The following is a 22641-nucleotide window of genomic DNA, read 5'->3' on the forward strand; positions in this document are numbered from 1 at the left end:
TAATTTTGGGATCAGTATCATCTTTAATAAAGCTACTCACCCCATAACTGATATTGGAAACTCCATCCAAGCTTGTATTCTCTGTTTGAATTCCCTTGAAAGGGTTACTAAGTTGCATCTGTACCACTGCACAGGATCTTGGTGGATTATTACCCCTAAGTATTTAATCTTCTCCCCTGCCCACCGTAATGGAAAGGAAGCCCACTTATCTTGGAGTTTCCTGGTCACGTTTAGGCCCTCTGATTTACTTAAATTCAATTTCAACCCCAAGAACTTCCCAAATTCAGTTAACAACTCTAACACCTTCAGAAGTGACTGCTGAGCCATTGATAATGTCATCAGGATATCGTCTGCAAACAACATTACTTTGGAGTTCAGACACCCTATCTGGATTCCCTGAATAGAGCTTTCCTGTTTTGTCCTTATTAATGGCTCCAAGGTCAAAATAAATAATAAATGGGATAGCAGGCATCCTTGCTTCATGCCTCTGTGTAAAGAAAATGCCCCCGATAATGCACCATTGACCTGGATATAGGCCAGGGTTTGGTGTATAGGACCTTTATCGCATCCAGGATAATTCCCAAAAACCCATTCTCCTGTAGTACATACTTAAAGGACCAGGAAACCTTATCAAAGGCTTTGCAAAAAAGCTGACAACAATTGGGTCTGGTATTTTGTTGCATAGGCTCATTTCCATAGCTAAGAGTAGCTGTCTAATGTTGGAATTAGATTGTCTGCCATGAACAAAACCAGATTGTTCAATTGATATAAAGTTTGGAAGAAAATGCTTCAACCTATTTGCTAGTTATTTTGCATACATTTTTAAATCAAGAGTTAGCAATGAAATAGGCCTATACAAAGCGTGATTGTCCAGTTCTTTGCCCGGTTTAGGTAAAACTACTATCACTGATGCCCGTAATGATTCTGGCATTTCTCCCTTCTGAATCATAGCATCAAAGAGACATTTGAAAGGCTCTTGCACATGATCACACAGAGCCTTGTAAAATGTAGCATGAAGACCATCTGGCCCTGGAGATTTGAAGTGCTTCCATTTCTTCATAATTCCCATTATCTCTCCTGTAGTGATTGGATTATTCAACTTCGACAGTAACATTTCCTCCAAATTTAGTTAATTGTACCTTGGACATAAATTCTGATCTTACAGTGGATTTGTTCATATCAACAGTATACAACTCAAGATAGAAATCACGAAAGATTTTTTCCTATCTCTTTCACATTGGCACAGATGTCTCCCTTAGAGTTCTTAAGACCCTTAACCTGCACAGACCCCCCTGTGTGCTCTCACCAAATTGGCTAAAAGCCTACCTGATTTGTTGCTAAACCTATATAGCTTATGTTTTACTGCAAACAAAGAACCCATCGCCCTTTTATGGAGGTGATCATTTAATAATTTCTGAGTTGACAAGAATTTTTCTTTCTAGTCGTTAGTCCCTAATTATTAAAATTTGCTTTATGTGCAGCAAGTTGCTTATGCAACGCTAAAATATTTAGAAGATATATAACTAATTATTTCACCTCTTACGACAGCTTTCGCTGTTTCCCAGTAGATAATAGGTGTAGAGCAGTGTTGATGATTATGCTTAACAAACTCCTGCCATTTTCCTTCCAAATATGATTTGAAATCAGTATCATTAGTTGACCATGCAGGCATTTGCCAAAACAGAGATTGTATAGCAGGATTGGTTCGTGTTAATGAACAGATAACCGGACAGTGATCTGATATGACTAAGGGTCCAATATTCGTGGACTCTATTTGTTGAAACATCCCCTCAGACATAAGTAGACAATCAATTCGAGATTTGATTGAGTGAGCTCTGGAATAATGCGCTTGGGTGAAGGATCCTCCATATATCTAATAAATTCAACACTGAACATAGAAAATTGACCCCCTTGTTCTCACTAATAGGGCCTACTTTTAAACTGGGCCACCTATCCAATACATTATCTGCAATACAATTGAGGTCCCCCCCCGTCTCCCCCCATCTAAGGTAATGGGAGCTGAACCCGTGCCCTGTAAATTATTGATAAGAGGAGCAAAACATTTATGATTATAACTATTGGGAGCATACACTGATGCCAGAATGATCTTTTTCACATTAAGCTCTCCCCCCCCCCCCCCCCCCCCCAATATAAATCGTCCCTCAGGATCAATCTTAACTTGTTCCATTTGAAACGACACATTTTTATGGATTAAAATAGCAACCCCACAGCTCTTAGTAGAACCTTGTGTGGAAAATACCTGTGATACCCACTTCCTCTTCAATTTTAGATGTTCCTTTTCCAACATATGTGTCTCTTGAAGAGAAATATGATAGTCCCTTTTAACCTTTTAAGTTGTGATATTTTTTCTTGCTTTATTGGAGCGCCTATACCTGCTACATTCCAAGTTATTATCTCAACTGGGGTCCCCAGCCCATATATCACTCGTCCTTCTCAAGGCTAAGTCCCTTAAACTAACAGTGAGACTGCCTTGTCCCAACTCGAGCTGCAGTCCCTTGATGATCTCAAATAGTGGTTCCACTGGTACAGAAAAACTTTCCCTTTCATACTATGCTGTGCAGTGACCTGTAGAATGTACATTGTTCCACAAATAAGATATTTATGAAACTTACCAGTAACTCCTCTCCCTCCCTAGTTCCCCCCCCCCAAAGCAAACCTCGGCATTAGATCTCCCCAGAAAGAAAACAAAAAAGAATTTGCTTCCCACAAATGGAAGACCAAGATCACCTTAGATGCATTTAGATGTCTTGCCCCATTCAAGATTTCATACAGAAAAAATCAGCATATCAGTAATAATATTCTTGTGCCTTCTAGCTGAATTAGAAATGTCTAGCACCATATTTCAACTTCAACAGCAGCATGCAGACCAGGGAAAAGGATCCGAGGAGCATAACCGCTAGAAAAATAAACTGGTGAACGACAGATCCTCGATCTTATTGAGATAACTACCGTAACATAAAGCAGTCACCTCTGTACCAGGACTATGCGCCGACTTAAATCACAGTTCTCACAAAAGACGCTATCCACCCATTTTTCTCTTAGAGTTGGTTGTCACTGCAGTGTCAGTTACCTCCATAGCTCATTTGCCACTATCTGGGTAGACTTTCCAGAAAGTTTTGTGCTTCTCCCATGGTCGCAAAAAGATGAGCAGAAGTTTTGTGCCAGACTCATAGACGAGCTGGAAATACGGTAGGAGCGCGAAGCGGATTTGCCTGCTCACCAAAGCTGAACACACCAAGGCAAATTCTTTCCTCTGTGATGAGACTCAGGGAATAAAAATCCTGAAATAATAGTATGTGCTGGTCAAACATCCGGCATTCTTTGGCCTTATGCCTGCAAAATTTCCACCTTTTGCGCATAGTTCAAAAAAAGTTTCCCATGCGCCCGCAAACCTGCTGCCTCTCAGTTTTGCCGTTTTGCTTTTGTCTGAGCTCATCCCGCTGGACTGCTGCAGCCACTGGCTTAGGATGGGTTTTCCTTATTATTCGGGGCTGAGGGGAGGGAAGAATTGAGTCTTTGGTGTAGCTTTGTCAGGTTTCTTGTTTTCACCGCCTTGCTTTCACTAGGTAGGTTTTTTGGCATTTTTGAAGTTTTTTCTTTTTCTTCATTGTTGCCTCAGCTCAGTGTCTTAATTACAGCTTTTGAAACTCTGCTGAACTATTTGACACTAGCGGCCTACTTTGGAATCTTTTCTTCTCAGCTTTCATCGCTACTCTAAAAAAAGTATTTGTATGAATTTACAAGTATCTGATAATTTATGATGTATGAGGAGGATGAGTTTTTTTATATGAGATATTTGATTTATTTAACTCAAGTATTTTTTATGATATTGTTGTATTGCATTAGTTACTTGCTTTCTGCCATCTTGAGCTTTTTCTGGAAAGATGGCATACAAATTAAATACATTTTTACTTCCTTTAATTTCATGCTGACTGAAGGAGCTTTGGCGGGCCAGTCAGGCTGGTGGTAGACCACTATTTATAAAATTCCTAAAATGTGATTATCTGCTGTCATTTACTATGTTTATGTTACCAAAAAATAAAAAGCTAGTCCAATGTTTTTGTTTATTTTTAAAATAAAATAGTATATGTAACATTTAAGGATATTCATATGAAAAATGGAAAAAAATACCCATTCAGGTTTCATAATGTGTGAAGTAATAACTGCATGAAAATAGCCACTGTAAAATAAAAATCTAAAGCCAATTGATAAAGGAGTTCAATGCAGGATATCTTAAAAATACATGGAACCATCCTACAAATCAAACACCAACCAGAAATGACCAAGTAGCTAGAAAACTCTCGAGGTCAATATTCAAAGTGCGTTCAGCGCTATTTAGCCGGTTAAGTGGGACTTATCTGGCTTAGTGACCGCTGAATATGTGCTCATGTTCAGCGGCCACCGCTTAGCTGTACACGACCTTTTTATGCCTAAAATGTACGCACAAAAAAAGTGGGCATGCATTGGGCGGATCGGGACAGAGCGGGTTAGACGTATAACTTATACACCTAACTACGGATATTCGGGGTTCGGAGTATAAGTGTATGACTAAGTTTAGATGCCCCATAGAGTAGGTCTAAGCTTAGCTGGGTAGGCTTATCTGGCGAAGTCTGCACTTATATGTGTGTATTCAGTGGCTTCGCCGTGCCGCTGAATATACATCGTAACGTACAGGGTCATTCATCAGATCACGTTTAGGGCCTTATCGTGGGCGTTACGGCAGCATGAGATGCATAAGCAAATTCCAAAAATTTAGTCAAAAAGGAGGAGTTTGGGTGGAGTTTATGGAAATAAGGGGTGTTTAACATTGCGTGCGATAGAGTAACACACGTTTTAATGCCAGAAATAACACCACCTTTTTTTCCTGGTGTTATGCTATGTGCCCCTCCCCCAAAACGTGGAAGTGCCTGTCCGAGCTTTTCTCAGCTAGTGATGTGAAAATATTGTGGGCCCTTTTTTTGTCGCGGGCACTATTCATGCAAAATGTATAGCAAAATGATGAATCTAGGTTTTAATCGGATAGGTTTTATATCCAGCAAAGTTACTTACGCGGCCAGCTTTGAATATTGACCCCCTTGTTCCCACAAACCTCTGGTTGCAAATGCCCAAGAATGTCTAAGGTCCAGCTTCAAGATAAATCAGATACAGAGATGGTAGTACAGCATGGTCTAGAGCAGGGAGAGCAAAGTCTGATCCTGAAGTGCCAAGCTCAGGTCTGGCTTTCAGGATTTTCAGTGAATATTCATGATATATATTTGCACCAAGATGCCAGCTCATTTGCACAGTTTTCCTATGCTGGAAACCAGACCTGTTTGTGGCACTCAAGGTCTGGCATTTTGTTATCAGTGGAAGCTGACTGTCCTGGTTTTATTCTGTTTCAGATTCCCCTTGAAGCAGGACCTTGCTATGTTGTGTGAGGGTTTGTTTGGGTAAATGCCAGGCACTGGGAAAAGACCATCAACTGCATTTCTCTTGGTCTATTAGTCATTGTAAGGAAAACATTTTGGAGGCGTAATCTTCAGCTCTGTTCCTATGCTCTTTTACAGAAGTACCGTGGGGTCATTACTGGCGAATAAGGTAATGTTTATTGATTCAGATGTAGATAGAGGGGTTTTTTTATTATATATGTCCACTTTTAGCTGCTGAATACTGTGGATTGAGTGGGTTATAAATTTAGAAATATATATTTTTTCCCGGCACTGTATTTTTCAAAGGACTGATTAGTGCTTGCGATGGGGACTAAAAGCACTGGAAAGAGCCTAGTATGAAGGGCCAGCATGGTGCAGAATTTCTGAGGCATCGTATGGAATCCCAGCCCGGATCTGCATTACTTTTTAACATTACAGTTTTCTTCTCAATAGCAGCAATTAATTAACCTAAATTAGTATTTTTTTAAGGATGGGCAAGTAAATTTTAGGAGCCGATTTGGAGAAAACTATCACATTTCAGTGGATTCAGTCCTTACATATTTAACCTTCATTTCCAGAGGTGAAAGGCTAGGGCAGGGGTCCCCAACCTTAGGGGAGCATAGACCCCTTTTCAACCTCCAAAAAGTTTGTGGACTGCCACATACATCTTTTATGTTTACATGCAGTTAAATGCTATACAGAAAACTGGTTAATGTAATAAATAATAATATGCACTCCAGATTCATTTATAAGGTATAAAACAATATTGAATAAGGAATGGCTTCTGATTATAAACTCTGCGCTCTCTCTCCTGCCCTCTGAGTGCTATTCCCCACCTCTACCATTGCCTATTCCCAAGTGCCTTCCACACCTCCTACCCTGTTTCCATTAAATCTATGACCCCCCCTTCCTTAATGCCCTCCCTTCAGCACTGAATCTGTATGTATGTGTTTGTGTATGTATAGATATATAGATATATATGTGTGTGCAGTATGTATATAGCATGCCCTGCTCCTTAAGAGGGAGCAGGGTGTACTAATCTGCTTGGCACCTTATGGGGTGACTTAAACATGCTACTGCAATCTGAGGTGTGTGTGTGGTACCAACCAGTTTATAGCATGCCCTGCTGCCTCTTAAGGATCAGGGCATGCTATAGATAGATATGTAAATATATATATATATATATATATATATATATATATATATATACACACACACACACACACACACACACACAGATTCAGTGCAGAAGGGAAAGAATTAAGGAAGGGGCCATAGGTGGAGGTCAAGCAGGGTAGGAGGGAAGGCACTTGAGAACAGGCCATGGTGGAGGTAGGGAAAAGCACTCATTAAAGGGCCACAAAGAGAGGGCAGGAGAAAGAATGAACACACACACACACCACATTTAAGCCACCCCATAGGGTGCCAAGCAGTTTATAGCACGCCCTGCTCCCTCTTAAGGCCCTTACCAAGTGTTTTCACTCCTATGCTCTTCCTCTTGCTGTCTTCTCTTCTCCCTTTGACCCCCTTCTCTGTCCCTTTCCGAGTGTTGATCCCACCATGGCCCCTTCCCTACTGCCTCCATTCCTCTGACCCCCAGTATGACCATAATAATCCCTCAATGTCAGGCCAACAGGATAGCCAGAGCACATACGACAGTGGTCAGAAATGCTCCTGAGGCTCATCAACTAGCTTCCTGCTCCCTCTGGTCAGGTGGCGAAACAGCTACCCCCTCCTCTTGGCGCAGCTTCAGACGCCTTGTGGTGGCAATCAGCCTGCCTCCTCTCCATGCCAGTTTGGGCTTCTTGAGGCTGCAATCTTCTTCTCCTTGGCATGGGATCAGGCAGGTGGGGGTTAGGTATCTGAGAGTCTTACTTCCAGTAGAGCTCCTCAGAGGTGACATCAGCATGCTCTATTCCTCAGCAGTTGCACTTTGGTTGCATCCCTTTTGGCAGACTGCCTGTGATGGGTTCATGGACCCCAAGTTGGGAACCAGAGGTGCTAGGGCATGCTGCCTCCTTCTCCCTTCCAGCCCTCTCACATGCCCTATGAACATGTTTCCCAGGTTTTATAGTTGTAAATATGTAAGTTTAGCTTGTTACATTGCTAGTATTGTCACAGTCCCCAGTGTCCTGCAGCAGCTCAGATATAGATTCTGTGGCAAAAGTTAGAAAATTCTGCAGCAGTTTCTGAAATTCTTTGTCAGATCTGCCACATTTGCAAAAATATGCATATTAAATAAGACAGGTGATGTTTTAAATTTATAAAATTATTATTTGAGTATCTGTACAATTTATTGTGGGTTTTTTTTTTGGACAGGGGAAAAAAGATCACAGGTATTAGCATAGCGAGGAGTTCCCAAGGATAGTTGAGACGAGGGAGGTTTTAGGAATAGATCGAGAGAGAAATGGGGAATTGGGGGAGGAGAAAGGGGGAGGCATGGGGATTGGGAAGGAAGTTCTGAGACCAGTGGAAGAGGGAAGGAGGATTCATGGCCTGGCCCTGGAATATCTCTGCCAGATTTTCCATTTGTTTGCCCATGTGTTCCTTGCGTTCTTTAAATGAATATTTGATTGGTCTCCCTACTGTTCTGTCCTTGAGCTATAGAGTTTCAGTCCAAGAGATATACTCGACTAGCCAAAGTTGAATTCTTTTTAAGAAATTGTTAAAGACCTGCCTGACCCTTTTCTCAGACCTTTGATAGTTAAACAGGCTGCAGTTGTTCCTGCTCTGTGAAGGCTGGTTTCAGTTTTTCAGGTAGCCAGACTGTCATTTTCCCTCAACATTGTTAATGATTACATTGATTGTTTCTTTAATTTGACATTTGATTTAGTTTATTTTATACTAGTTAGGTATAACTAGTATAAAATAAAACTAGGATAGTTTTAGCTGTGTAATTTGTTTAGTTGCATGCTGGTAAAGGTTTATTTCTCCAAGGACAAGCAGGATGGCAGTCTTCACATATGGGTGGCATCATCCGATGGAGCCCGGCATGTAAAACATGTCAAAACGTCTAGAACTTTGACTGACCCTCCCTGAGCATGCCCATAACATACATTTTACCACGTCCACGTAGTCTTTCTTTTTTCGCGGAGCTCAGTGGTCATGGTAGGAGTCTTTCTATTTTCTTTTCATAAGTTTTTAGCTCTTTTTTGCAGTTTTTTTTCTCATGTTCTTGTACTCACTGTTTGTAGGGTCTCACGATCTTTCCGATAGTGTCCCTAGTTAGGTTTTTTGGTATTTTTCCAAGTTTCCTTTTGCAGTCATTACCTTCTTTGTGGTGTTGCCACTGGTACCTGTCGGCCAACAACGACTGCTGCCACTGAGTTCGATATTGCATCCTTTTTTTTTTTTTTTTGTGATGCCGTGTTTTCAGGGTTCCAGCGGTGTCCTCGATGGAAGAGGACTTTGTCTGTCATGGATCCCCATAAGCGATGTGTCCTCTGCTTGGGGGCATCGCATGATGTCCAGGGTTGCTGCAGTTGAGTAGAAATTACCCCAAAAGGACTCTGGTCCTGCTTGGTGTTAATGGAACATCTCTACAGGCACCGAAAGACTGATGCATCAGAGCATCGACATCAGTGGACCATGGAGCCTCACTGACCGAGGTGGAGTTGTCAGCATTTGTGGGAGAAGGGTCATCAGCTCCTTTGGTATCAACAATTGGCAGGGACCCTAGAGACAGGCCATCATCCAGCTCCTCCTTTTCAAAGAAGTCTTTTGGGTTCAACCTCTGCATTGAGGATGCCCCTATGCTGACCTGGAGGGAAGCTGAAGAAACTTCAGTCTCCATCGATGCCTGGTAATGGTCCTGTGGCTGCTTGAGACCCCCCCAAAAGTGGTCTCTCAGTGAGGAGAGCTCATCCTCAAAAAAAAATAGCACAGGCTCGCCATGGTTTGTACTGGTCCTGGTGTTTGCTACTGATCTTTTTGACTGTTCAAAGAGGATGTGGTCACTCTTCCTGCCTCCCAGTCTGTAGTGGCATTAGCTATCTTTGAAGAAGAGTTGGAGAGATTCATCCAGTAAGCCATGGAAAGGGCACTGCAGAACCTCAATATCACAGAATCGAGGGCACTGAGGGAGGCACCGCTGTTTCATGAGCTGCTACTTGGTTCATTGCAGGTGCTCATCAGCGCTATACCAACACAGACATTGGTGTCAGTGCCAGATCTGTCACTGAGACTCAGAGAGGCATTGGAGTCTGCGACAGCTGACCTGTTAGTTATTCCTGGCTCCTCAGGAGAGGCATCTGTACATGAGAAGAGCCCAATGGACTTTGAGGTTGCAGTGGCTTCAGACCACACAGGACCTCCAGATCTATATGTCACTCCGCAACTACAAATCTCTGTCATGGTAGTTGGACAATTCCATTCTGGTTCAGGGAGTACCCATTAAAATTGTCCTAACCACAGATGCATCCAACCTGGGTTGGAGGGTGGGGTCTCATGTCGATGGGTTCTGCACACAGGGCTCTTGATCTGCCCAGGAACGTCATTATCAGATTAAATTCTTGGAGCTCCAAGTGATAAGATACTTTCTATGGGGTTTCAGAAATCAGGTGTCCAACAAAGTTTTCCTTGTCCAGACGGGCAATCAAGTAGCGATATGCTACATCAACAAGAAGGGAGGTACAGGCTTATACCTTCTATGTCACAAGGCTGTCCAGCTATAGTCCTGGGCAAACTCTCAGGGCATGGTACTCCGGGCCATTTATCAGCCCAACATGGAGAATATGTTGGCAGATTGACTGAGTTGGTCCTTAAGACCCCACATTTGATCCCTGGATCAGGGAGTAGCAAATTGGATCCTCCATCTCTGGGACATCCTGGGGGTGGATCTGTTCACAGCTCCTTGGAACAGGAAGATTCCCCTCTTCTGTTCCATGCACAGAACACACAGCAAGCTAGCCTCTGATGCCTTTGCTCTTCATTGGGGAACAGGGTCTTCTGTACACTTGCCCTCTGGTTCCACTGGTAGCAAACACTTTGTTGAAGCACAAGGAGGATGGGGGGGGGGAACCATGATCTTCATAGCCCCTCATTGACCAAGACAGATTTTGTTTCCACTTGTATGTTCAGACTGGGGATTTCCCCAATCTCATCGCTCGGGCTCAAGGCAGGTTGTGCCATCCCAATCTCTGGTCCCTCTCGCTTTCCGCATGGATGTTGAGAGGCTGATCCTGCAACCGGTTGACTTTTCTGAGGATGTCTCTCATGTCCTCTTGACTTCCAGGGAGCCATCTACTAGGAAATCCTGTGATCTTAATTAAAGGAGGTTTGTTGTGTGATGTGAGCACAAGGTCCTAGAACCTGTCTCCTGCTTCACACAAAAACTGCTTGAATACCTTCTGTATCTCTCTAAAGATGATCTTAAGACCAATTCGGTTAGGTTACACCTTAGTGCGATTGGCGCATACTATCATCATGGAGAAAGTAAGCCTATTTTTCATGTGGGGTCTGCTTCATTTGAAGCCTCCCATCAGACCTCCAGCTGTGTCATGGTTTTGTTGCAGACCTCCAGCTGCAACATGGTTTTGTCCCAGCTGATGAAAGCTCCCTTTGTCGCTGCATTCCTATGACCTGAAGTACCTGACCTGAAAGTTGTATTTTTGGTGGTGGTTACTTCAGTATCCAGGGTCAGTGAGCTTCAGCCCTTAGTGACTTATCCACCTTAACACAAACATTTTTTCATGATAGGGTGGTCTTTGTCACCCCCTAAGTTCCTGCCTGAGATGCTGTTGAAATTCCATCTCACCCAGTCAATTGACCTTCCAATATTTTTCCCCAGGTGACATGCTCACCAAGGTGAACAAGCCCTACATAGTTTGGACTGCAAGAGAGCCTTGGCTTTCTATCTGGAGTGGACAGAAGCCCATAGAAAGTCCACTCAGCTTTTTGTTTCCTTTGATCAAAACAAGTATGGACTGCCATTGCCAAACAGATGCTGTCCTGTTGACCAGCAGATTGCATCTCCTTCTGTTACGCCTAGGCGGGCTTGACTCTGGTGGGCCATGTCAAGGCTCACTCTGTCCGGGCCATGGTAGTATTGCTGGCTCACTTGCAATCAGTCTCCATGGAGGAGTTCTGCAAGGCTGCGAAGTGGCGTTCTCTCCACTCATTCACATCACACTGTTGTTTGGATAGGGATGATCGACACAACAGCAGGTTTGTCCAGTCTGTCCTCCAGAATTTGTTTGAGGTGTAGAACCCAAATCTGTTCTCACCTAGGGCCCATTGGTTTTCTTTCAGGCTGCCCCCTCCTTATGGCATACATTTATATATTAAAAAAAAAAAAAATATTGAGGTCAGAATTCAAAGTGTGTTCACTGATATTTAGAGCAGGTCTAACTAGACTAGTTATAACTTATGCAGCTAAGCACAAATATATACATGTGTATTCAGCAAAATAGCCATGCTGCTGAATATACTGTGTAACGTAGCCAGTAAGTTATATCCAGCCAAATTACTTAAACAGCCAGCTTTGAATATTGACCTCATTGTTATTTGTGCCCATTGGTACTATTTTTGTTCCTCTTTTTTTGTTGGGGGCTGCCCGTAGCTAGGTATCACCCATGTGGGGGGACTGCCATCCTGCTTGTCCTTGGAGAAGGCAGAGTTGCTTACCTGTAGCAGGTGTTCTCCGAGGAGAGTAGGATGTTAATCCTCACGATTCCCACCTGCCTCTCTGTGGAGTTGGGTCTACCCTTCTTTTATTTAGCTATATTATCAGACTGAAGGGAACCCACATGGTCATGAGGTATAATGCATGCTGTGGGCATGCTCCATTAAAGTGCTAGAAACTTGACTTAAGTATTCCATGCCAGGCTCCATTGGATGATGTCACCCATGGGTGAGGACTGACAGCCTGCTGTCCTCAGAAAACACCTGTTACAGGTAAGCAACTCTGCTTTATTTATGTAGTCATCTGTTTATTTAAAATAATTTATCAACCACATACTCTTCAGATTGTGGCGATTTACAAAAGCTCAGACATACATATAAAATAAAAACTTATAATAATAGATATACAACAAAACATACATAAAATCAGTTAATCACTGAACACAAAACTCAATACAAATACCCCTCAAAAAATCATTGCCACATCACCTAGTATCTCCAGAGTATATTACCTACCTATCAGCACTATGCACTTTATCAACAGTCTGTTATCTAATAGGCCTACCGAAACAACCATGTTTTCAGCATTTTTTTAAACACAGCTGTCTCTGACATTATTCGAAGTTGTTGTGGCATTGAGTTCCACAAAATTGCTCAATCTCAAACCTCCCCGACATGTGCTTGATGTATTGTGGAGATATGCATTAGGCCCCTATTTGCCGCTCTCCATAAATGCTGAGGATTATGCATATGTGTGGCCTCTCCCAATCATAAAACATCAGTATTTGTCAAGATCTTGTAGATCAACACAATCACTTTATAATGAATTCTCATATGAATGGGTAACCAGTACAACTCAGAAAGCACAAGTGTAATATGATCATATCTAGTTTGTTTTATACTGTATGCTGGTAAACTTTATATTTTATAAGTTTATATTTTGTGTAATGGAATTTGTGTATTTTGTATCTTTTGTTTATATTAATTTGTTTGTGCTTTGCTTAGGACGTGGAATTAGGTGTACAATTAGATAAACTGGATTTGGATTCCTGTTAACTACGGGTGCTTTAACCATTTAAGGGGCTCTGGGAACGCATTTGTGGATGGGCCTCCTTTTATTTTTTTCCATACTGACTGCCACCCTTATTTTCCTTCTTCCCTCCTCCCCATGGTAATCTGATGCTGCTGGCCTGCCTGCTACAGCTTTCCTCCTCTACCCTCTCTGATGGGAGGGCAGCCACGTCCTGCCGCTGCCTCCTGGCCTACACAGGCTGATACAGGCACATCTCTACCATCATGTGGCCCACCTGAGCCCATGCAAATGTGGCGAGAGGTGTTCTTTGGCCCATACTGGCTGGCACAGGCGTTGGTGCTAAGGGTCTTGTGCTATGGGCAGGTTCAGTACAAAGATATCAGGCACCCTAGATGAACCTTCAGCCTTGGAGGCCCCCCCGCCACCTCCATTAACTGTCAGGCCCATAAGCCTGCTCCCTGAGATTTTGATAATTAAACTCATTTCTTAGCGTCCAGTCAGATGAATCCAGAACAAGTAGGTTATGCACCTCTACCAGCAGATAGAGACGGAGCAAACTGACGTCACAGTGCATACACCCCTTTAGTGTCAAACGTCATCTGCGGGTGATGCATTTTCGCATGGAGACCTTGTGCTCAGTGATAATGGCCGTGCAATCGGGGGAATTTCCGATCTCTTTGGACCAGTCTGAGGCGTATTTTTACATTTTTGTCCAAATAGAGCATCAAAGCTTTCTGCAGTTTGCACTTCTGGGTCACCATTATCACTTTCGTGCACTGCCTTTTGGTCTGACCACATCTCCCAGGACCTTTTCCAAGATAATGGTAGTAGTTGCAGCAGAATTGAGAGAGAATGGGATCCTAGTACCCCCATATTTGGATGAATGGATGATTCAAGCCATGTCGCTGGAAGAGAGCCATCTAGTGACCCACAAGGTGATCTCCCTATTGCAGGAGCACTGCTGGATGGTAAACCTGGCCAAGAGCAGTCTTCAGTCTGCTCAGTCATTGGAATACCTCGGGGTTCACTTCGACATGAAGCAGGTCAAGATTTTCCTGCCGGAAGCTAGTATTCAGAAGTTGATGGCACAGCTACGTCTGTTGATGAACACTCTGCACCCGACCATATGATCCTACCTGCAGGTACTTGGTTTAATGGTAGCAACCTTGGAAGTGGTACCATGGGCAAGGGCACATATGCGTCCTCTTCAGTGCTCCGTGTTGTCTCAGTGGAACCCAAAGTCTGTGGACTCTTTGATTCGGCTCCACCTGCTGATGGAATTCTCCCAACTGCAGTGATGGCTACAGCTGGATCATCTAACAAAGGGAATTTCCCTAGCACCACCAGACTGGCTAGTACTGACGAGAGATGCGAGCCTCCATGATTGGGGAGCTCACTGTTAGGAGCTGACAGCACAAGGATGCTTGGTTGCAGAAGAGTCTCTCTGGAACATCAATTGTTTGGAAACCAAGGCAGCCCAGCTGGCATGTTTGCAGTTCGGCGACAAGTTGCAGGGTCAAGCGGTCTGGATAAGGTCAAACAACGCAATGACTGTGGCTTACATAAATTGGGAGGGAGGAACCAAGAGCCAACAAGTGCCGCAGGAAATAGATCAACTTATGGAATGGGCCGAACTGCATCTCCAGATGATCTCGGCCTCACATATAGCAATAAAAGACAATGTAAGAGCAGACTTTCTCAACAGGGAGAGTCTGAACCTAGGAGAATGGACACTATCAAAAGAGGCATTTCAGCTGATTCTGGGTTGCTGGGTTTTCCCATTTCTAGACCTGCTGGCTACTTCTCGTAATGCGAAAGTTCCACAATTCTTCAGTCACAGGAGAGATCCAAAGTCATTGGGTATCGATACCTTGGTGCAGGAGTGGCCGGAAGACAAGTTGCTGTACGCCTTTCCTCCTTGGCCCATTTTGGGCAGATTAGTCCGAAGGATCAAGCACCACAGAGGAATGGTACTCTTCATTGGTCCAGGAGACCATGGTATGCAGATTTGTGGTGGTTCCTGGCGGAATCACCCTTTCGACTTCTGGCGCACAGGGATCTGTTGCAGCAGGGTCCTGTTCTTCAGAAAGATCCGACTTGATTTTGTCTTACGGTATGGCCCTTGAAAGGGCTTGCTTGCTGAAACGTGGATACTCTGCAGCAGTGATTTCCACCTTGCTAATAGCTAGAAAGTTCTCTACTTCCTTGGCCTATGTGTGGGTTTGGCGAGTGTTTGAGGACTGAGGTACTCTTCCTTGTTCGGACAAAATCCCGCTTATTTTGGAATTTTTGCAGGATAGCTTGAATAAAGGCTTGGCCCTTAATTCCTTAAAGGTACAATTAGCAGCTTTTGCCTGTTTCACAGGTCAGATAAATGGTAGATCCTTGTCGGCTCATCCTGATGTGGCCCATTTACTGAATGGGTTGAGAAAGCAACAAGGAAGGCTATCTAACAAAGTCGTTGGGGCAACAAAATGAGGATTAGAAGCCAATATGTCCAAATTCCGATCTTTTATTGAAGACTTAAAATTAAACAACGCCCGACTCAGGCCGAGTTTCGCCCTATATCAATGGGGCTGCATCAGGGGCTACAATACATAAATAAATACACGAATAATCATAAATAAATAAAACAAATAATAAAAGCACATGACAAATGACATATAAAATGGTAACATGAAAAGTGAGAACATAGAGTGTGTACAAACATACCTCTTTTAAAATCAAATCATATTCATATCGGTACAGGTGGAGTATGCTAAATTGCATCAAACTGGTCTGGAAGATGTGACAAAGACATATCAATTATTATGAAGTAGGTCAGAATATAGAAACAAACAAAAATGATTAAAAAAATCATTAAAAAAAAGAAAAAATGTAAAAATGTGTAGATCTTATTTTGTTTACCTTCATATAAAATTTGTAAATTGAACAATGTATTGGAGTCACTGTTGTTCTTTCATAAACACATACAGCTGCATGCTAAATTAAAAAAGTCAAAATAATAATTATAATGTTGTAGCGTGCTATTGTAAAAATCAATGAATACACTAAATGAAATATCACCAGTGTCAAAGCAACAATTGTTCTCATTTAAAGTATGCTATCTTTTTAACACACTGGCTATAATATAACATCTAATATGCGCCAAAAACGCTATCTAAAGTAACTAAAAAATGTGGTAAAATTTTTGGACAGTACTGCTTGTATCAAAACACATACACTAGTGGATCATTGTAATGTGGTACTGATTACATCAGTAATGAAATAAAATAAACTGTACTGTGACAAACAGACAAAAGCTATTGACTAAAAATGTATCAACACGCGCACAAGCACAAAAAAGACACTTTTATTTATCTCAACTCATATAAACAAACACCAAACTGGTTGGAAATATAATCGCAAAAAATCAAGAAGGGCACTCTTATTTTTCTCGACTCGTATATATTAAATTGTATATGATAGAACTCACCCATTCATTTGTTAGCAGCGGGTACGCATCTCTGCACAGTGCATTCGCAGATGATTCAGAAAAGAAAGAATAGACTCAATACTGGGATTTAAACGCCGAAAAAACGCGCGAAAAATCGCGTCAAGCAGCTGAAGGGGGCGTGTCCTCAAATACCCCGTATGTAACAACTTAAAAAAGAGAGACATCAATCACAATAAAGGGGCGTGAATTCCGAAACCCCGTATGTGACAGCTAACAGATAGCTTGAAAAAACTGACGATTGGGTGCTTACGATTACTACTCATGAAACTAGTCTGTGCACAGTTGCTTTTGAAGACGAATACTGGCGGGCTGAGGTCACTGCAGGGGTGTATAAACTGTGACATCAGATTGCTCTGTCTCCATCTGCTGGTAGAGGTGCATACCCCACTTGTTCTGGATTCATCTGATTGTCCTAAAGAAAAGGAAATTATCAGGTAAGTAGTCATTTCTCAACAATCACTATGACCTTACTATAGTATTGCTTCTCCCAGAATAATCCTTTAAATATGTATATGTGTGTATATATATATACACACACACACACACAAATGTGTTTCAGAAATCATTTCAGTATCTGAATGCATAATCTGTGTTTTGGGGGTAGACTACAAAAAAAAATCAAATACATTTCTAAATTAAAAGAAATGTATACTTTATTGGTCAAAGGTAATCTCTGAAATGGTGGGTTGGGTTGAAATATGATATTTCCCCTTACCACAGGAAAAGAAATGTAATATTTTGTTGTAACTCCCTCCTTTCCACAAGATCCTGCAAAAAATCCCACCATACTAAAACAGCACCAATTCCCATAACTCAGATAAGCAGGAGGGGGAGGGTGAACAGGAGAAAGGGGATGGGCTGAATAGGGAGTGGATTGGATCTTGTTTGCTCCAGGCACAACCCTCTTCCTGTTCCCTGCAGGCTTTCTCAGAAGGGAAGGGTCTGGAGCAGGACTCAGAGGGTTTTCTGCTTTCTGAGATTGGGGCAATGGCCAGTAGTGTCACTAGGACAGAGCCCTGTGTACTCATGCAGTGGACCCCAAGCTATGCAGAGCCTGGGGCAGCTACCCCTTTTTGCCTATAGGTAAAAGCGGACCTTTATTTTATTTATTTTATTTATTATTTTTATATACCGACATTTGATCTCAATTGAGATATCATACCGGTTTACATTTATTTATTTTTTTAGGTTTTTATATACCGGAAGTTCCTGTATACAATACATATCACTCCGGTTCAACATTCAGGTACTGTAGGTATTTTTCTATCCCCAGAGGGCTTACAATCTAAGTCTGTACCTGAGGCAATGGAGGGTAAAGTGACCTTCTGTTAACCTAATCCTTATTGTACAAATATATACATATATATATATATATATATATATTTTTTTTTATTATTTTTTTTAGCTGGGATGGAAATTCTATGATGCAGATGATTATCATTCTAAAGAAAACAAAATGAAGATGGCAGAAGGAATACCGCTCACTGACCAGGTAGCTTCAGTCATCACAAATTAGTGTTTTATGTGTATGCTGTAGTTATACAGGATTTTATAGTCATAGTACTTCTTGATGTTATCTTAATCATCTGGTTTTATTTCTGTGTTCTTTTCTATCTTAATTTATTTTTTTGCATTTTTACATTTTTTTTAAATTAGTTATGTACTTCATGAAGGGGAAATCCAAGATATCTGCTGCCTCACAGCTACTTTTATCTTGCGTTCTGGTCCAGCTGTGGATTATCATCTTTTTCTACTCTTTTCTTTGAACCTCTTGCTTTGTTGTGATGGATGGTAAAACACAAGTCGCCTAAGGCAGTGGTCCCCAACTTTTTTTTTTGGAGGCATGCCTAACTGGTCTTGTTTTCAGTGCATCTGTAATGAATGAGCATGAGATAGATTTGCATGTATTGAGACCCAGTGCATGCAAATCTATCTCATGCATATTCTTTCTGGCTTTTTAGAAATCAGACTGGTTAGGTGTGTCTCAGGCCTGGATTGGGAAATGCTTACCCACAGGAGTCCAAACCCTTATCAGATTTCCTCCGTGCACAGTTCATGACCCTGTGTTCTGGTGCTGTGTCCTCAGATGACTCTCTACCAGTGGAGAGAAGGGAGCTCTCCTCCTCAGTTCATCCTGTGGTGGTCTTCTACATGTGCTGCTTGCGTGAGGCTCGGTTTGGGATTAGCATGCTAGTGTCGTGTTTTACTTTGGTTCGTATCAGTAGAATTGGCTCACTAGGCACTCTAAAAATTGTACTAATTTCCTTTGGCATGAAATAGAAATCAGATGGAAAAAAATTGATCCTCCTGAATTTTTCAAGTGTGAATTGAATTATCTAAACAGTATTTTGCTATTAATTCTACTTTAATATTTCTGTGGATGACACTAATCTAGTTTTTCTGATGAGCCCCAGAGAGAGACATCCAGCCTTAAAGATAACATATAACAATTAAGGAGAAAAACCTTTTAAAAATCTTCAAACACACATCCTTCAGAAACAGGAATAGCTTTGTAATTCTGATTTTTCCAGCTGCAGATTGAACTACTAAAACTGTTTGTGTGCTGCTTTAGAATTGTCTGGTGCCTGCACGCTAGGGGAATCCACAAACTATCCCTGTGACAAACAGCTTTCTCTGCTCCCCTTCTGCCCACTCTAAACCCACTTCAGTGTCAGTTTATTAATACAGGTCTGTGCTGCATTAGTTTGACCAAATTGTGGAGATTATTGTTGAGCTTCCATTAATTGGGTATTATGGTTTAAAAATGCATAAAATGGAAAACAAAGATTTAAGCAGTCGTGGATTTTGAAGCTATTTGCTTGGTTACTAAGCACTTCATTTGGCTTACCTCTATAATTGGACTGCAAAACACAGATGTTCATGGCTGTACTAAATTGCTGTGGCCTAGTTATATAAGTGATCCTGTAACCCATTGCCGTCATCAGGCTTTAGCTCTCCCAGAGTCTAAATGATTACATACTGCAATGCTAGTGTACATTATAAAATGCACTACATTAAGTAATAGCCTCCCTCTGCACTAGAGACTAACTTTGGTCCTCAGGAGCCACAAACAGGCCTGGTTTTTAAAATATCCATAATGAATATGCAAGAGATTATACAATATACAGATTATACATTACAGACATCATGAAAACCAGGCCTATTGAGGCTTTTGAGGACAGGAGTTGGCCATCCCTGCTCTACTGCTTTCTCCTGTTGGACCATATTGTGACACAACAGCTCACTGATATGTTGGATAGAGATGGTCCTGTACTCCAATGGGAGTTGTAGTGAAGGACTGTCATGACAATGGATGGACTAGGTGGTGGTGCTGAGGAGGGTCATAAAATAGAAGGAGAACTCTTGGATAGCTGCAAATGAAGGCTTATGAACCTGTAGACCAGTAGAAGATAATTCCAACTGAGCTGGAAGCCCATAGGAGCAGGAGGAAAGTGCCATGTGAAAAAAAACCCAACTCAAAATACTGGCCTGATCAGAATTTCATCAGATAAAACATGTCACTTTCTAAGCGGCGGTACTAGGAAATAAATAAAATTAGATAATTCATTTGATAATTAAAATAATTAAAATCACTTTTGTTCATCTAGATGTCTATCGTATGTGAGGATATTAGTGTTTGCAGGGCTAAAAATCGTTCCTTCTTAGCCATCCTTGACTGCTGCTGGTCCTCCTGAGAACTCTGTGTAGGCACAGCGCCGAAACATGGGACATGTGAATAATCAAAGTCTGTACTCAGCAAAGAAAATACCAAGAAGGAAATATTTAACCATTGTTGGGAATGGCGATAATAAAAGCTACACACTTCTTGAAATGAAAATGTAAAAAATATAAATAGACAAAAAGAAAAAATGCCTTAGGCTAGTGGTTCCCAAACCTGTCTTGGTGGACTCCCAGCCAGTCGGGGTTTCAGAATATCCACAATGAATAAATGTGCATGTACTGCCTCCATGTCATGCATATTTTATTGCATGCATATTCCTTGTGGATATCCTGAAAACCCGACTGACTGGGTGTCCTCCAGGACAGGTTTGGGAACCTCTGCCTTAGATCAGCGATTCTTAACCGATGTGTCACCACACACTAATGTGTCACCAAGCCACTAGCAGGTGTATCGCAGCTACCGGTATCCCACTGTTTCGGTTGTGCTTCCCTTCTCCCTGCTCCCGTGGGCCAATGGGAAGCCTCCCTTCTTCCTGCTCCCCATAGGCCACTGGGAAGCCTCCCTTCTTCCTGCTCCCGTGGACCAATCAGACCCCTCCTCCCTTCTTTCTGCCAGTGGGAGTAGGAAGAAGGGAGGAAGTCATCGAATGGCTGGTGAGGCAGGAAGAAGGGGCATCTCTTTGCGAAGAAGCCTGACCCCGTGAAGCAAGGCTGCCACTGAAGCTCATCCCCTTGGCGGCGAAGAGGAAGCCCAACCCCACGAAGCAAAGTCACCACAGGAGCTCATCCCCATGAAAGCAAAGAGGAAGCCCGAACCTGCGAAGCAAGGCCGCCACAGGAGCCCATCCCCATGGCAGCAAAAAAAGAAGGCCCACCGGAGTAAAGCCGCATCACAACTGGAGCCCATCCCTGCGGCGAAGGAAGAAGAGATTTGGTGCTGAGGCCTGGTGCATGCATGTGTGAATGGGAGCCTGGGTGTGTGGATGTTTGTGTATGTTTGGGAATGGGAACCTGGGTGTGTGTGTGAATGGGAACCTGGGTGTTTTGTGCGTGTGTGTGTGAATGGGAATCTGGATGTGGGGGTGGGGGTGTGTGAATGGGAGCCTGGGTGTGTGTGGGGGGGTGGGGGTATGTGAATGGGAGCCTGGGTGTGTGTGTGGGTGTTTGTGCGCATGTGTATGAATGGGAGCCTGAATATTTGTGCGTGTGTATGAGAATGGGAGCCTGAGTATTTGTGCGCGTGTATGTGAATGGGAGCCTGGGTGTGTGTGTGAATGGGAGCCTGGGTGTGGGTGTATGTGTGAATGGGAACCTGGGTGTGAGTATTTGTGTGTGTGAAGGGGAGCCTAGATGTGTGTGTGTGTGTGTGTGTGTGAATGGAATCCTGGGTGGTCTTTCTGTACTTGGTGAAGGTCAATTCTGTATGTGTGACCAAGGTGAGGTATTTTACTAGCATTTAGGCATTTGTATCAATATTATTTGTTGTGTTTTCTCAATAGGACATGCATTAGTGGTAAATTACAGTCTTTTCATAAGAAGAGCTATTGTGCCAGGGAGTTTGTTTTGCTTTTACTGAGATGTCACCAGAACCATAATATCTTTTTGTATGGCAAGTTGTACAGGGTAATGTCCTAGTTCAGCTCTGCACCTATTGTTGGGGGTCGAGGGGGTTCCTGTGGATGCAGAGTGCATGTTTACATTTAGCCTCATGTCGGTCATTTGTTCAGTGTGTGTCGCGTGTGAGAACCACATGTCAGGTGTGTCTCGGCCAAAAAAAGGTTGAGAACCACTGCCTTAGATAATATCAGAAAAAGAAACAATGGAGCCCAGAAACTAGCAAACTGATATTTTGAAGTATATTACTAATGTGCTGCTGCTTTAATTCTCCCACAGGAAAGTCACTGTGAGCCAGAAGCACTGCTGTCTTCCAGAAGGGCTTGTTTTTGCGTAGTAACATTCTGTATATAGGCCTATTCACAAAAGTCCAATAACGCACATTATTAGTGATCAGGCCCCATGAGAACTAGTGGGAAATGCAATAAATAATGTAGTAATACGCTTACACCAATTGGCCTAATAGTAACATAGTAGATGACAGCAGATAAAGACCAAGTGTCTCATCCAGTCTGCCCAGTTATTTTGGTTTACACTGTTAAAGATACGTTTCAGCTGTGGGGTTTTGTTTTTTCATATTCTGCTTTTCATAACTGGTCAGCCACTTCAAAGCAGTTTATATTCAAGTACTGTAGGCATTTTCCTGTCGCCAAAGGGTTTACAATCTAAGGGCTTAATTTACTAAGACTTTTCTCCCAGTCTGGGTCTATGGGAAAAATGCTTAGTAAATTACACCCTGAGTTTGTACCTGCAGCCCAAAGTCACAA

General features: G+C 42.4%; 1 protein-coding gene across 1 annotated transcript in view; it reads left to right on the forward strand.

Moving 5' to 3' along the window:
- IDNK (IDNK gluconokinase) overlaps positions 1-22641 on the forward strand; it is a 45281-nt gene that overhangs the window by 12849 nt on the left and 9791 nt on the right. Inside the window, exons 2-3 of the mRNA XM_029616794.1 lie at positions 5568-5598; positions 17985-18071. Coding sequence (XP_029472654.1) covers positions 5568-5598; positions 17985-18071 — 118 coding nt within the window. The remainder of the gene's footprint in view (positions 1-5567; positions 5599-17984; positions 18072-22641) is intronic.

Source organism: Rhinatrema bivittatum, chromosome 1 (genome assembly GCF_901001135.1).
Source record: "Rhinatrema bivittatum chromosome 1, aRhiBiv1.1, whole genome shotgun sequence".
Classification (NCBI taxonomy): Eukaryota; Metazoa; Chordata; class Amphibia; order Gymnophiona; family Rhinatrematidae; genus Rhinatrema; species Rhinatrema bivittatum.